The sequence below is a fragment of the Ailuropoda melanoleuca genome, chromosome 10 (genome assembly GCF_002007445.2).
Source record: "Ailuropoda melanoleuca isolate Jingjing chromosome 10, ASM200744v2, whole genome shotgun sequence".
NCBI classification, from domain to species: Eukaryota; Metazoa; Chordata; class Mammalia; order Carnivora; family Ursidae; genus Ailuropoda; species Ailuropoda melanoleuca.
In genome coordinates, this window is record NC_048227.1 from 15633515 (window position 1) to 15649253 (window position 15739).

Consider the following 15739-nt stretch of genomic DNA (forward strand, 5'->3'; position numbering starts at 1 on the left):
AATATCCAAAGGGATGGGTTGGTGCCCATGGCATGGGGGTCCAGGTTCGAGAAAGGAAAGCACTTATGGGTGAGGGTTTCTGAAGTGAGTACTTTTTTTATTTTTTAAAGATTTTATTTTTATTTATTTGAAGAGATAGAGACAGCCAGTGAGAGAGGGAACACAAGCAGGGGGAGTGGGAGAGGAAGAAGGAGGCTCATAGTGGAGGAGCCTGATGTGGGGCTAGATCCCAGAATACCGGGATCACGCCCTGAGCCGAAGGCAAACGCTTAACCGCTGTGCCACCCAGATGCCCCTGAAGCGAGTACTTTCATCTGTAACTTACCCTCAATGGCAAAGATCTTCTCTTTTAGTTGGTTTTGTATGTCTCTCAAAACATCAAAATTGTCCACTTTAAAAATGTACTCATTGGAGGGCTTCGATGCAATGTCATTTAATTCTTTCCAGGAATGTCTCTTTCGAAAAGCCAATCCCACCTGTCCGCAGTGAAGACAAACTCAGTGAAAACAATCGCTAATCTCACATGCTAGCACATTTGGATGCTGATATCCCCCAAGAACCCCACAAGGTCAATGTTGTCACACTCAGTGTACAGATGAGAAAAATGAGGCCCAGACAGGATCGAGGAGTTTGGGGAAAAGGATCAGGGTCCCCAGACTGGAACACAGCTTTCGTCCTGAAGGGAGTAGAAGCTGAGAGAGCTGGGGGGTTTGTCCTAGAAAGGGAAGTTGCCTTAAGAGGAAGCAAGGGAGGAAGTGGTGGCAGGACATGTCCACATCCTACCCCAACTGCATAGCGGATGATACCCGCAGCCTCAGCCATAGGGATGACATCCTCATAATTCAGGTAGTCGCCTTGTTTTTGCCCATCGGTGATGACAATGAGGATCTTGGAGGCATCTTTTCGGGCCCCACTTGAGGTACTGAACAGTTGGTTTCTGTCGGAGAAGAGGATCCAGAGACCTATGAATGGACCTGCTGCTAGCCCTTAATGCCTTTTGAGAAGAAGGAGATGTTCCTCTCCCTTGGAGGCCCTGGTCCCCCCCCATAGGCCCCCAGCTGGATGAGGAATCCACAGGTAGAATTTCAGTCCCGAACTGCCCCTCTCTCATGGAGACAGATGAGGCCTAAAGGAAGACCCAGATGCTCTGGGGAAGGACCTGGAAGAAACCGGGACTCACGTGACCATTTGGATGGCTGTGGCTGTGTGAGTGTATCCTCCCAGCTGATACACAGAATCCAGCAGAACTAGCGGGTTGGAGCTGTCGGTGAAGTCTTTGAAAGTGAAGTGCACCCGGAAATCGTCGGAAAACTGCATCAGGGAGAACTGGGAGAACAGCAGGGGACTGGGAGCCAAGGCCACTTGACTGGGACCCTGGGCAGTCCGCCCACCAACCTCCCACAGGGGCCCTGCACACTTGCCTTCCCTCCCCCAAGGGCACACCTGGGTGTTAGGTCTCCGGAACTGGCTCATCACAGCCTTCACGAAATTCAACATCTTGGTAAAATCAAGGGGGGAGATGCTGCCTGAGCCGTCGATCAGGAACACGATATCCTGCTCTTGCCTCGGACACTCTGGGAAAAGAGGTGGCACCAGTCCTCCAAGGGGCACTCCCAGAGCCTAGGACCTCAGCCCGCTGACCCAGGGGCTTCCCCAATCCCTGCCTGAAGCAGGGCCCTTTGGCCTCCTCGAGTCTTTAAGGAGGCTACCTCTGTGACACAGCTGCTCACACCTGCGTGGCCAGCGTGCTTTATAAAAAGTGAAAGTTCATGGGGCGCCTGGGTGGCTCAGTCGTTAAGCGTCTGCCTTCGGCTCAGGGCGTGATCCCGGCGTTGTGGGATCGAGCCACATCAGGCTCCTCCGCTGGGAGCCTGCTTCTTCCTCTCCCACTCCCCCTGCCTGTGTTCCCTCTCTCGCTGGCTGTCTCTCTCTCAAATAAACAAATAAAAATCTTTAAAAAAAAAAAAAAAAGTGAAGTTCCTCCAATCCAGACGGTAAGAAGCTGGGGGCCCCTCCTTCTACCTTGGCTGTCTGCGTCCCTTTCCCAAGCCCTACTCTACCTCTTCCCCCACATCTCCATGATCTAGCAGTAAAAGGGGCCTGCTTCAGGCCCTGGCCAGAGTCTGTCCTCATTAATCAGTGCCAAAATGTACTTTTGTTCAACGTTTGTGATGTCACCCCGGCAGCAGCCACACACTGGCCCTATTCTGTTTTCCGCTTAAATATGGGCTCCTAGGCCCCTCCTGAGTGAATTCAGAATTGGTCAAAAAAAAAGAAGCTCTCCCAGGTCTCCAAGAGGAGACCTCCCAGCTTCTCCTTTCTGTTCCAGAGCTTCCCGCCTGGGTGTTCCGAAGGGAGCCCAGGCTCCTACGGGTGAAATCAGGGAGGGGTCTAGGTCTGCCTTGGCTAAGTCTGCAAAGCTCACTGTTCTCCTCTCCTTATCTCCCATCCCTATCAACACTAGGGAAGCCGGCCCCTATGACCCAACCTGTACACACACACACACACACACACACACACACAGCTCAGACTGTTTGCATTCTCATCACCCATTCCCACAAACCAATAGGTTATACCCCAGGATGTATTGGGGAAAAATAAATCCCCTCTCCCTAAAAATAACAGCAGCTAGTAGTAATTGAGCCATCACCACGTGCCAGGCACGGTGCTAAACCCTGGCCACAGATCATCTTATGTCACTCTCAGGGGTGGGTGTGTCGTTATCCCCATCTGACAGATGAAGAAACTGAGGCTCCAAGAGGGGAAGGTCATAGGAAAGTGGGACAGTGACAGGGCAAGGTGTCAAATCAGGCAGTGACTCCCCAGCCCGGGTTTGGAACCATTATCCCATCCAGTAATACTTTTTTCCAGGTCTCTCTTTTTTTATCCACTCTGGAAAGAAGTGGTTCTGGCCCCCACCGCACTCCCAGGCACAAGTGTGTGTGCTCCTCAAAGGAGCCAGGGGCCCCCAACACTCACCCTGCAGGGCAGCCGGGAGCCTCTGGGCTTGCCAGGAAGGGAAGCCCAGCAGGAAGCAGAACCCAGACAAGTACACGTTCTCCCTGCATGTATGGTGCAGTGTGGGGCCACAGGCCTAGGGACAGAGACACCTGATGGGAGGAGCTGCCCCTGCTTCCGCCCCATCCTCCTACCCCAGTATCTTCACCCTCCCCAAGACCCCTACCCCCNAACCTCCCCCCCCCGCCCCAGATCCCCAGTCCTTCCCTCAGGACAGCTCCACAATCCAAGGCAACTCACCAACAGCTGAGAGGGGTTCGTGGAGGCTGCCAGGGACAGGCCCAGGGACATGTTCACAGCTTCCGGGGGGACTGAGGGGACAGACATGTGCATGGTTACCCTCAGGACAAAGGAAGCTGTGTAAGATCTGGGCAGGGGTTACCTCAACCCTGCAAGAGAAGGAAGTCTGACCAGTGAAGGGCTTTCAGGTCTTGATGGAGCCATGGGGGTGCAGGGGTGTGATGGGCAGGGAGGCCATGAGGGGGTCAGGAAGCCTGTCGAAGGATAAGGGTCTCAGACAGAGCTGGAGCTGGGAAGTGGGTCTTCTGTGCTCCCCGCAGTTCCCCAGAGCGTGGGAGTCTGGACCTGGATCCCAGGGAGGGGCAGTGACTCACCCTGCAGGCGGATGGGCTCACACTTGCCCGTGCTGTAGTCACACTGGTAGAGGCCGCCTGTTTGGTTGGCAGCCTTTATCTCCTGGGGGGCTCCAACCACCACCCTGGAGGGAGACAAAGAGCACTGCAATTCAGAACGTGGACAGCAGAGCCAGACTGCCTCTCATCAGGTTCGCTTCACTTCTCGAAGCCTCAGGTTTCCCGTCTGCAAAGTAGAGATTAATAACAATGTAAGATCCACATGGGAGGGGTTTTTGTCTGTTTGGTTCTCTGGTGTATGCCTGGCTCCTGAAACATTTAATAAGTTGGTGCTCAATAAATATTTGTTGAGTGGTTGATACCTACATACCTCATAAGGTTATTGTGAGGACTAAATCAATGCTCCCCCGAAAATGCAAATCAAAACTACAATGAGATATCACCTCACAACTGTCAGAATGGCTAGAATTAACAACACAAGAAACAGTAGGTGTTGGCAAGGATGCAGAGAAAGGGGAGCCCTCTTGCACGGTTGGTGGGAATGCAAACTGGTGCAGCCACTGTGGAAAACAGTACGGAGGTTCCTCAAAAAGTTAGAAATAGAACCACCCTATGATCTAGCAATTGTACTACTGGGTATTTACCCAAAGAATACAAAAATACTAATTTGAAGGGCTACATGCATTCTGCTGTTTATGGCAACATGATTTACAACAGCCAAGAGATGGAAGCAGCCAAAGCGTCCACCAATTGATGAATGGATAAAGAAGACGTCGTTCATACAGATAGATAGAGATAGAGATACTATTCAGCCACAAAAAAGAATGAAATGTTGCTATTTCCAATGACATAGATGGAGCTGGAGGACATTATGCTGAGTGACATAAGTCAGTCAGTCATATGATTTCACTTATATGTGGACTTTAAGAAACAAAGCAAACAAACAAAGGGAAAGAGAGACAAACCAAAAACAGACTCCTAATTATAGAGAACCAACCAATGGTTACCAGAGGAGGAGGCATAAGGGGATGGGTGACATAGGTGATGGGGATTAAGGAGTACATTTGTCACAAGCACCAGGTGTTGTATGGAAGTGTTGAATCACTATACTGTACACCTGAAATTAATATAACACTGTATGTTAACTCTACTGGGATTTAAAATAAAATAAAATAAATAAAATAAAATAGATCAGTGCCCACATAAAGGGTGCTTGGCACAGTGCTGGGCACTTAGTAAGTGCTCGATAAATATTAGTTGTGATAATCAAGGTGGCATGACAGCACCTGCTTTCAGTCCAACTCTTCATAGCACCGGGGGAATTGCCAAACCAGAGAATAAGAGGGTCATGGGGAAGGACAGGACCCTATGCATGGAGAGGAGTTGATGAGAACCAAAAGCCAGTCACCCAGTCCTTACCAGGTGTTGCCATACTGGACCACACTGTGTCCAAATCCAGCACTGTCCATAAGGAAGGTTTTTGGCTGGTCCGTGTCCAAGTTGAAGCAGAGAGAAGAAGCCAAGCCTGGGGTAGGGGGTGAGAAAAGAAACACTAGAAAAGTGTCTTCCTCCTGTTCCATCTCCTCAGCCCCCAGCGCCTGCTCTCCCAGGTAGGCCCAATGCCCCCGCATCTCCTGGACTTCTGAACGCCCAGGCTCAGGCCTTCCTCAGCCCTGCTTCTCCTGCAGGCAGTCCAGAGACAGCTCTTCACCCATTAACCTTCACTCAATTGACCAATTGAGCATTGAAGTTTCAATTGCTCCATAGAGCAACGTGCAAGCTCTAAAGACACTCCTTTGCCTCCCCTACCATTGGGGGCTTCCAGGAGGAAGAATCTAGGAAAACTTGGGCCAAAGTGACATTGTGAATAGAGCACAAGTTTGACTTGTTCTGCCTACTTGGGAAATCTCTGGATTGTTCAGGCAACTGGCTCCTTTTCTAACATTTCTTGAACTCCCCTAAAATTAGTTTTTCAATATTCTCTCCCTCCAAAAACTCCAGATCCCAAACCCTATGTAATTCCAGATCCCCCTCTTAATGTCTGTGTCTAAAACATGTACATTCTCAGCTCTCTACCTGGACCCCAATCTTCTCATATCCCTTCCTTTGGGCCCGTGACTTACCCATCAACAGGAGGAGGGGTGATCTGGTCCCAGTCATGACTGGAAGGTCAGACATGGGCTTCCAAGCTCCTCGGCCACTGAAGGAACAGCTGGACCAGGGTGCGGAGGGATCAAGTGAGCAGAGAGGTGGTCAGGCGGCCAGAAGCAGGGAGGGAAGTTGTCAGCATGACTCAGAGGCAGAGGGCGGAGAATAGGACTAAATTAAACAGAAAAAAGGGTCGAGGCAGCCCACACACACTGTGTCCTGGAGTCTTCCTTTTTTTTTTTTTTTAAATATTTAATGTATTTATTTGACAGAGAGGAAGAGAGAGCACAAGCAGGGGGAGTGGGAGAGGGAGAAGCAGACTCCCTGCTGAGCAGGAAGCCCATTGCAGGGCCTGATCCCGGGACCTGAGCAGAAGGCAGATGCTTAACCAACTGAGTCACCCAGGTGCTCTTCCAGGAGTCTTTTCTAACCAGAGATGTCTTGACTTACTTCTTTTGCCTTCCCAAACTAGGTTCAGGTGAATGCAAATCCCCTGCCCTACACCACTTCTCCAAGTTTCTCTAGTTGCACTGGCAGAAGGTTCCTCTTTTTTTTTTTTTTTAATGTATAGGTTTTTTCCCCACCAAGCAATTCTTTTTTTTTTTTTTAAAGATTTTATTTATTCGACAGAGAGAGAGAGAGAGCCAGCGAGAGAGGGAACACAAGCAGGGGGAGTGGGAGAGGAAGAAGCAGGCTTCCCAGCGGAGGAGCCTGATGCGGGGCTCGATCCCAGAACGCCGGAACCACGCCCTGAGCCGGAGGCAGACGCTCAACGGCTGAGCCACCCAGGCGCCCCAGAAGGTTCCTCTTAACCTTTGAAACCTGAGTTCGCCTGGGGAGGGAAAACTGGCAGATGCCAGGGTAAAGTTAGGGTCCTAATGAAGACCCTGAAAGGAACCCTCCACTTCGGACCTGGAAACCTCTGGGCTAGGAGTCAAGCATCCAGATCTCAGGAGAAGAACAGAGTGAGTATTCAGTCATTTATTCAACATGCTAATTTGAGGCTGATGCTGGACCTATGAACAAAAAGATAAAACACAAACACAAGCCCTGGGGTCCGTAGAGAAGGCAAAAGTGCGAACAGCAAGTTGTTGCTACAAAATGAGAAGCCACTGGCCACAGAGTAGCTTACCCAAGTTAGAAGGGTGTGGATTTCCGGAAAGTCTTCCTGGAGGGGCCCTTGAGCTGAGTGTTGAAGGCAACTGATTATGGGGGAGTGTATTTCAAAAGGGGTAACCAAATGTAGAAGAGGCATGAGAGTGGGGGGCCTCTTGGGAAACCGGTGATAGGAAACCAGAGAGTGGGAGGTAGGAAGTGGCAAGAAATGAGGTCAATACCACGGGTGGCGGGGGGAGAAGCAAGCCCCAGGTCTGGAAAGCCCCCTTAAGATATGTTTATTTTATCCTGAAGACAAAGGGAAGCATTGAATCAAATTAGGATAACAGAGATCTTCAAATATACATTTTAGAAAGCTAGAAAGAGGGGCTGTGTGGATCGGGTTTCACTGGGAAATAGCTGGAGACAGATCGGTTAGGAGGGAGGTATTGGGGCCTTGTGAGGGGAGCTGGAAGCTGACTGGTCCCTACGAGGAGGACAGCGGTGATGATTCCTGAGCATGCTTGTAGGAGGGGAGGGGCAGTGAGCTAGGGTAACTTTTTTTTTCGAAAACCAAAATTTAGTGTTTAAGAGCTTGGAGTCTTTCAGCCTCTCTGGGCTCCAGTTTCCTCATCTACAAAATGGGGGTGGTCATAAAAGTACACACGAACCCGAACGCCTGGCTGGCTTAGTCAGTGGAGCACATGACTCCTGATCTTGGGGTTGTGAGTTTGAGCCCCACGTTGGTTTAGAGACTACATCAAAAACTAACGATGTAATATAATACACAATGGCTAACTGAACATAATAAATAAATAAATAAATAAATAAATAAATAAATATTAACCCTCAGATTCACAATGAAAAAAAAAAACAGATTACTTAAAATCTTCACACACACAAAAAAAGTACACACCTCCTATTATTGCCAGGAAGGTTGAGTTAGTAAATGTGAAATGCCGAGAAGAATGTATAAAAGCTTCTGTTTTGGGCTATTATCAATACCACACCGTGATGATTATCGTGTTAGGAAAGAGGAGACTGAAGGCTTTCTGAGAGGAGATGTCCTACAGGAGGGTTGAATGAACGGGGCTAGATCTCAGGAGAAAAGTCTGGGTTGGAGATGAGTTTTGAATCCATCAGAGGTGCTGGATGAGATCCTGATGGGAGTGTAAAGAAGGAAGAGAAAGATGGGCAGAGGAGGGGGAGAAAGCCAGTGCCAGCAGCAGGGCAAGAGCTAAACAATATTGAGAAGGAAGGAGTCCTCAAAGAGGGAGAAAGAAGCCCAGAAGAAAAAACAGGCATCATGGAAGGGCTGCTTGGAGAGGACTGTAAACAGCGTCACAAGCTGCCAGAGGCTAAGTGAGGTAAGAAATGAGGAAGTCCCCAGTTCTGACAACAGAGGCTCCCAGGGGCCGTGGAGTCAGCTGTGCCAGAGTAATGGGAGAGGATCTGGGAATGAGGAAAGTGGACATCAATGTTACCTGGAGATAAGCAGCCCTGAAGAGACCTCAGATACAATATGGCCGGAGAAAAGCCCTGGAATTCTTGGAGATGAAGAAAATCTGAGGGAGAAGGAAATGGTGACAGAGAAACCTAAGAAAAAGAAAGGAGAAGCGGCACAGATTCTGAAGAGAATAAAAGACAAACCAGAAATGACTCAAGCCAGAAGATGTCTGTGAGACAAAGAGCTCACAGACAGGGTGAGTACCAGAGAGGACCCCAGCCTTCAAAGGTGCCCTGAATCCCGACCTTTCCATTGCTTCCTTTCCTCGGCCTTGGGTTCCACTTTTGGTGGGTGAGAGTACACGAGACAAGAATATTGGACAAATAAGACTTCATTTCTTCTTTCGAGCTGCCCAACACACTTCCATGATACTTCAGAGAAAAGCCAAGCAAGGTAAGACCTCTCACCTTTAGCGAAGATAACTTAAACCATAAAAGCGTGGAACAGGGTGTGTCTTTATTTCAACCCATCCATTTTACAGTTGTGAGCAGTGAGGGTCCAGCCAGGAACTAAAACGCACAGCCCCTTTTCATTTCAGTGAATCATGATGTGACACTTCCAGAAAAAGGATGGCAGCCGAGGGAGATAATATAAGCAAGAAGGAGTGGACACCCAACTTCCCTAATCTCCTCAGCCCAGGGGGACCATGAGTCAGTCACATCCAACTCCATCCATCTGGAACCCCTAGGGTGTTCAGAGGGGGAGGGTCTGGGGAAGTTTGGAGGGCAGCCAGCCTTTCCCACTTCTGGCATTCCTCATTCAATAAGTTTCTGCTCCGTCCCTGAGCCTAGAGGTGCTGACTGAAGAAGATCTGGAAGGGCAGTGGGGCAGAAGGGGCTGCATCTGATCTGTCACATACTTGGGGCGGGGGAGTGCTAGTGGAGAAACAAGGGCAGAAGCTGCTTTAATTCAGGTCTGATTTGCCTGAGCTAAGTAGCAATGAATATTCTTGGGTCTGTCTCCCATGTTTCTTTTCCATGGAAAGAGAACAGAAATCTGGTGGGTGGAAACCCTGGTATTTTTCAGTCCATTTCCACCCCACCCTTACCCCTGGGGCCTGAATGGATTTTCCCTAGAGTTTCTGCCCTTCCTCTTACTACATGAAATCTGTCTCACTTCTCTGTCCTTGAAGGACATTGGCCACCTCATCACCAGATTTTCTCAAAACAGAATTTATTATAATTCTCTAGTGTAGAAACACACATGCATACTCAGTTTCTCAGAAAGAGGCTGTCCTCCAAAAGTAACTGGTTTCCTCTGAACTCCCAGAGCTCTAGGCGTGGGGTTCTGTTATGATGGATGATTTGAGAGTGCTGGAGGATTTTAGCTTGGGACATGGACAGGAGAAGCAGGTGTAGGGTAATAACATCCCGGTGGCAGAACAAAAAAGGCTGAGGTAATACTAACATATCATTGTACACTTTATGTCTGTTAGCTCACTGAATCTTCACAGCAGTCCTATGCCGGTGGGGCATTGCTACTACCCGCATTTTACAGATGCAAAATTGAGACACAGAGAAGTTGAGTCATTTGTCTCAAGTTGCCCAGCTAGTACAAGATAAAGACAGATTTCAAGGCACCGGAATCTTGACCACACAGCTAACGATCTTACTTCCTCCTCTCTGCCACACCTGCTGCTGGGGCAGCATTGTTCACTGAACCATTTATCCCACCCAGAGGAGCTGTTCACGTGACCCAGGCTGTGGGCTAGCTGCTGCGGAAGCAAACAAGCAGGAACGGGTGCTGGCCCTCAAGGAGATCGTACCGGACAAGGGANGTACCCGACAAGGGAGATATTTTCATGCATGCAAATTACACGCTTTACTAGACAGCAGAATGACTTGAATGGTTCAGGAAGGAAGTGATTAACTCTGCTTTGATGAGTCTCAGAAGGAGATGCTGGGGGGGTGGGAGGGGAATGCCTCGATACACCAGGGATTGAGGTGGGGACTACAGACTTCAATATAGGGACTGTGTCCTTCTGGCTCCTCTACCCCCAGCACTCAGCACAACACCTGACACACAGGAAGCACCCAGTCAATACTTGGTACCTGTATGAAGTGAAAGAACGGCAGAGCTAATCCCAGGCAAGGGAACAGGTCTTTTTGTACAGAAGATGCAACAGTCTGGTCTCAGTCACTATTGCAGCTCAGCTACGTGCTTGGGAAGCAGCATTTGCTGCTGTTTGTTGCTGTAGTTGTTACAAGGGGGAAAATCAACAATCAGTCTTCCTTCGTGAAGAATAAAAGGCCACACCCTCTCAATGAGAGGTCATTGAGAGCAGACTCTCATTTCTCTTTGTCTCTCCAAGGATGGCCATTAGCACTGGAGTAGATACAAACCAGGGCTCACACATGTCTGTTGGGTATGTGCATGAATGAGTGTGATCAGAGGGTAGATGGGGGGGCTCCTGGTGGCTCAGTCGGTTGGGCATCTGCCTTCGGCTCAGGTCATGGTCTTGGGGTCCTGGGATGGAGCCCCACGTCAGGATCCCTGCTCGGCAGAGGGGCTTGCTTCTGCCTCTCCCTCTGCCACTCCCTCTGCTTGTGCTCTCTCTCTGTGTCAAATAAATAAATAAAATCTTTTTTAAAAAAGAGGGTAGATGAGTTTGTGTGTGGACAGGAGAGCAGGTGACTGGGTAAATGGAAAGGTGAGTAGATGCGTGGGTAAGCGGGGAGGATGGGTATGTGGAAAGGGCGTTGGCACAGATTTGAAGTTAATGGAGCAAGTGTTCAGCCCAGATCAACCCTGGGATCTGCTCAATGGTTGTATAAATCAGAAGGCTGTCTCAGAACAAGGCAGAAGCAGCCTTTCTAGAAGGCAAACCAACTTGAATTAGGGCAAATTTTGGACACAACAGGGATTTGTTTAGGTTGGGTTAAAGGCTTTGGGAAATAAGTAGAGGAATGTTAGGGAACACAGCAAACGTGTACCTGGTGGATGAGGAAAACCCTAGGGCAACAGTGAAGGGAAGGGGAAGGAACACTGGCTTGGCTCATGTACAGACATTGGCAAAACCCCTGGGGGAGCCAGTCTTGTTCTTGCTTTAGCTCCCACTGCTGGTAAGTGACTTAGCTGGAATGAGAAGAACACAGTACTTAATTTGTATTTAAGTTCTGTGAAACAGAGACAGAAGAGAAAAGGAGAAGCAAAGACAAGTCACTGGGAAACGGGAAAAAAGAAGAGGAAATGATGTGGTCAGAGTAAGGGGGGTTAGAGGCTGAAGTGTTGATTACTGGCCTATCTCCTCCTGTGTTTCCCTTGGAGAGAACACTCATACTTTCCATCGGAAGGCTCCACAATGCTGCCCCAGTTTCCAGCCTTCGATTCCGCTCACAGAGGTGAGCAGGCAAAGCTGGGCTGGAGTCCAAGCTATGGAGAATCTGTTTGACCTTGGTCAAGTTAACATAACCTCACTAACCATCAGTATCCTCTTCTGCAAAATGGGAACAATCCTATCCGCCTCACTGGGCTGGTGTGGACAATTTCATGAGAACTGGATGGGCCTTCAGGACAGGACTTATCCAGCCCTGTCTGAACTAGAGTCTGGTCAGCACACTCCTTTAAAATGCATGAAACCGGGGCGCCTGGGTGGCTCAGTCATTAAGCATCTGCCTTCGGCTCAGGGAGTGATCCCGGCATTCTGGGATCGAGCCCCACATCAGGATCCTCCGCTGGGAGCCTGCTTCTTCCTCTCCCACTCCCCCTGCTTGTGCTCCCTCTCTCGCTGGCTGTCTGTCANCTGGGCTGGTGTGGACAATTTCATGAGAACTGGATGGGCCTTCAGGACAGGACTTATCCAGCCCTGTCTGAACTAGAGTCTGGTCAGCACACTCCTTTAAAATGCATGAAACCGGGGCGCCTGGGTGGCTCAGTCATTAAGCATCTGCCTTCGGCTCAGGGAGTGATCCCGGCATTCTGGGATCGAGCCCCACATCAGGCTCTTCCGCTGGGAGCCTGCTTCTTCCTCTCCCACTCCCCCTGCTTGTGCTCCCTCTCTCGCTGGCTGTCTGTCTNGTGCTCCCTCTCTAGCTGGCTGTCTGTCTCTCTCTGTCAAATAAATAAATAAAATCTTTAAAAATAAATAAATAAATAAAATGCATGAAACCTTGAAGAATGGGCAGATTCCCACCTGAGCTGCGACACATAGATCAAGATGCCCTTAAACCAGAAAAGACAGCAGTTTTCTGCCTACTCCACTCTGCTTGGAACTCAGAAACAATTCTAAATGAAAAAGTAAGTGCAAGGAAAGTCCTCGAAGTTCTGGTTTTCCTTCCAATACTACTTTGATATTTCTTTGGGAATGACAAATATTATATCCTTTTCAAAAAAAAATTTTCTTTTTTTTTTCTGATGGCTTGACTTTAATGGTGCCTTAAGCATGGGAGCTGTGTGAGTTCTGGCTCAGAGCTGCTATCCCTGGTTAAGTATTACCAGTGCCCCTTTCCTTCTCCAAGGTTGTCCTGCCTAAACATACAGTCGGCTGGGATAGGCACCCTGGGTTTAAGCAACATGGGAAGTAACCTGATGGGTGTCATAGACTTCTTGACCAGCGCTCCCCAGAAGGTCACCCCTCTCCCACACACACATATACCCATTTCCCTTTCTAAGTTCGTACAAGACTTAGTATTTGTAAAAAGGGGCAAGCTCCCTAAAAAAACAGAAAAAGTAATACATTTATAAAAATGCAGAGGCAGTGCATTCCCTTGCTACCACTGCAAGCTGAACACCTGTCATTCATTCATTTGCAAGTATCCATTGAGCCCCTGCTCGGTGCCAGTACCCAGGGCAAAGAAACAAGCTCAAACATTTTTTTAGATAGTGATAAACGTTTAAAAGAAAACAAAATGGTCCAGAACATTTTTTAGAGTGGCCGTTGCCCTGGGTCTAGTTTCCTAGCAGCAGAGTCTAAGATGGGAATTTGGGGGTTAATGATTATTGAAGGAGGTTCTTAGGAGAAAGGGATGAGGGAAGGAGGATGGAGCAGAGAAAAAAAGCTAAATGATAGTGAGACTGGAATCTAGCTTCAGCCTGATCCCAGGGGGAGCTCTGGAACAGGAATTGCATCCCAGAATGGGCCTCCCTTTGAGGCCAAGGTCGGGTCTGTGGTACTTGCTGTGTCCATTAGTCATCGACCACTGGCCAGTCTTCTACCTTCTCCCACACCCAGGGATAGAGGCCGCTCCTCTTCACCCAAGGTTGATTCTTCAGAGAACGGGGCAGCTGTGAAACCTTAGCAGACATCACATTCAACATAGAGACATTGTTCTTGACCATGGAGGGCAATCTGGGAGGGGCACAGACAGCATCTAGTGATTACAGAATCATTTAATCTCAATTTCCTTTTAGGGCAAAATGAAGGAGCAAGGGGTCCTAGGAAGGTAGGGTGGGCACACAGAACAGCAGGCATCTACTGTCTTGGAGAGAACGTGGGCCAAGAGGGGCTACACCTGGGAGAGGCTGGGCTGGAGATGCTTGTGGGAATTAGGGGAGGGAGAATTCCAGAGAGTAGGGGTAAGGCTGGGTCATCAGGCTCAACTTCTGTATCATGGTCTTGGCTTGGCAGCTGGATGGTTCTCGACAGGCAAATGTATGTATGGCAGAACCTGGCAATCTATGCATTCAATTTTTGCTTACTCAGAGGGGCCTGGAACTTCAATGGACAGCAAGGGATGAGGGCAGATTAGGGGACTGATTTCAGCAATTGTTCAAAGTCTGTGCCAAAATGGGAATGCCCACAGAGAAACTGGAAAGGAGATGGCTGCATTTATTCATTATTATTTTTTTTAATCACAGTAACTGGACCAAAGGATTGTGGAAATAAATGAAAACCAACAAAATGCCTGTTCAGTCAAAGGCTATTTATTCAAAACTCGCTCTAGCAAGAAAGTCAGCCACGATCACTTGCATTTTGACAGATACTCAAAGGCAGGGGAAGAGGAATGGATAAGATTTATCGTATATAAGAGCGAGGTCTTTAGGTGTGACTTGACTGGAGCTGTTGGCCAGGGAAGCTGGGTGCTGGTTAACTAGAAGCAGGACATCCTGTGATTGGTGAGGGGACCACATCTGGCTTTCCCTGGTTGGTCCTAAGTTGGATGCAGGGACAAAAATTAGTTATTAATTAAGGCCAGTGGCTCATTTTGAGCCAATTTATTACAGGTGCTTTTGTGTGGCTTCTTGGACCACTTGCTGAAGATGTGACTTCCTACAAGTCTGACTTAGAGGTGACAGGTTGGCTTCTTGGGCTGAATATTGTAGTTAATGGGTGGGTTTCTTGGGCTGGTTACTACAGATTGTGGGTCAGAGCTCTGTTTCTCTGTGTGGTCTGCCCACTATCCATTTGTATATTCATTCTCTCAAGATTTAGAAAATGTGAAGCACTTGTTATGATGAGCACTGGGTATTATATGAGCTGAATCACTAAATATAAATTAATTAATAATTAAGTATTAAGTATTAATTAAATAACACGTAATTATTAGTTATTAATTAAATAATACCTAATTTTAATATAATCGATTAATAATACTTGGTTAATGATATGATTAATTAATTATTTAATTTTTGATTAAATAATACTTGATTGTTAATATAATCTATTAATAATGCTTGATTATTAATATGATTGATTATTAGTTAACTTTTGCTTAATTATTAATTAATACAGGAGGGAAAAAGAAAACGTGAAGTAGTTACATATAGCCAAGTACTATATGGTCCTGAAGAAATGTTTTGTACCATAGGGAAACAGATTTTTGAGAGCTCTGTCTTCCGGTGGAAGGCACAAAAAGAACAGGAAGCCAGGAAAACCAAGCCTGTTCATTCATTCATTCACCAAACACATATATTCAACAATTGTTTGCTCTGTGTTCCGGATATTGTCCTGGGGGTTCCTGCCCTCCAGGAATGTACTGTCAAAGACAAAAAACACGTGTTCTACTGACAGCATATGAGAAGTGAAGCTTCTCTTGGCTAGGCAGTCAGTAGCCTCTGGAGGAAGCGACACTCAAGCTGAGACAAGAGTCAAGTGAAGGAGGAGAGGAAGCGAGTTCTGGGCAGAGGATAAAGCATGGACAGAGACTGAGATGTGAGAGAGAGTATCAGGGGAACAGAGATTCATCCTGACCTGTCCCCAAAAGATCGTGCTTAGGCCTGACATCCCAATGTAATTATGAATCACACTCCCTTTCACTTTCAAAAGGGTCCTGGCTGGTCACTCTACGGTATATGGGGAAAATATGAGCTTGAGAGCGAAAAGCAGAAGCAGAAGGTGGGCTACAGAGGTAGGCTGCGACCAGATCACATAGGGCCTTCAAAGGTCACCTTGAACGCAGTGGGCCCTGGTCTCGGAGCAGGAGAGCTATATGGAGTGAAG

The 15739-nt window shown here is 48.1% G+C and overlaps 1 protein-coding gene across 3 annotated transcripts in view; it reads right to left on the minus strand.

The window, feature by feature from the left end:
- LOC100475083 (integrin alpha-X) overlaps nucleotides 1-8899 on the minus strand; it is a 50393-nt gene extending 41494 nt beyond the window's left edge. Inside the window, exons 1-10 of one of the 3 annotated variants that reach the window (XM_002924749.4) lie at nucleotides 8769-8899; nucleotides 5735-5930; nucleotides 5031-5136; nucleotides 3633-3736; nucleotides 3259-3329; nucleotides 2980-3094; nucleotides 1444-1574; nucleotides 1181-1326; nucleotides 784-937; nucleotides 326-476 (exon numbers count right to left, since the gene is read on the minus strand). In XM_002924749.4, the coding sequence (XP_002924795.3) occupies nucleotides 326-476; nucleotides 784-937; nucleotides 1181-1326; nucleotides 1444-1574; nucleotides 2980-3094; nucleotides 3259-3329; nucleotides 3633-3736; nucleotides 5031-5136; nucleotides 5735-5789 (1033 nt within the window). In that variant the 5' untranslated portion in view covers nucleotides 5790-5930; nucleotides 8769-8899. Of the gene's footprint in view, nucleotides 1-325; nucleotides 477-783; nucleotides 938-1180; nucleotides 1327-1443; nucleotides 1575-2979; nucleotides 3095-3258; nucleotides 3408-3429; nucleotides 3513-3632; nucleotides 3737-5030; nucleotides 5137-5734; nucleotides 5931-8768 lie in introns of those variants that run through there. The other 2 variants (XM_011231727.3, XM_034670076.1) reach the window with 2 other exon arrangements.
- Between the last annotated feature and the right edge of the window lie 6840 nt (nucleotides 8900-15739).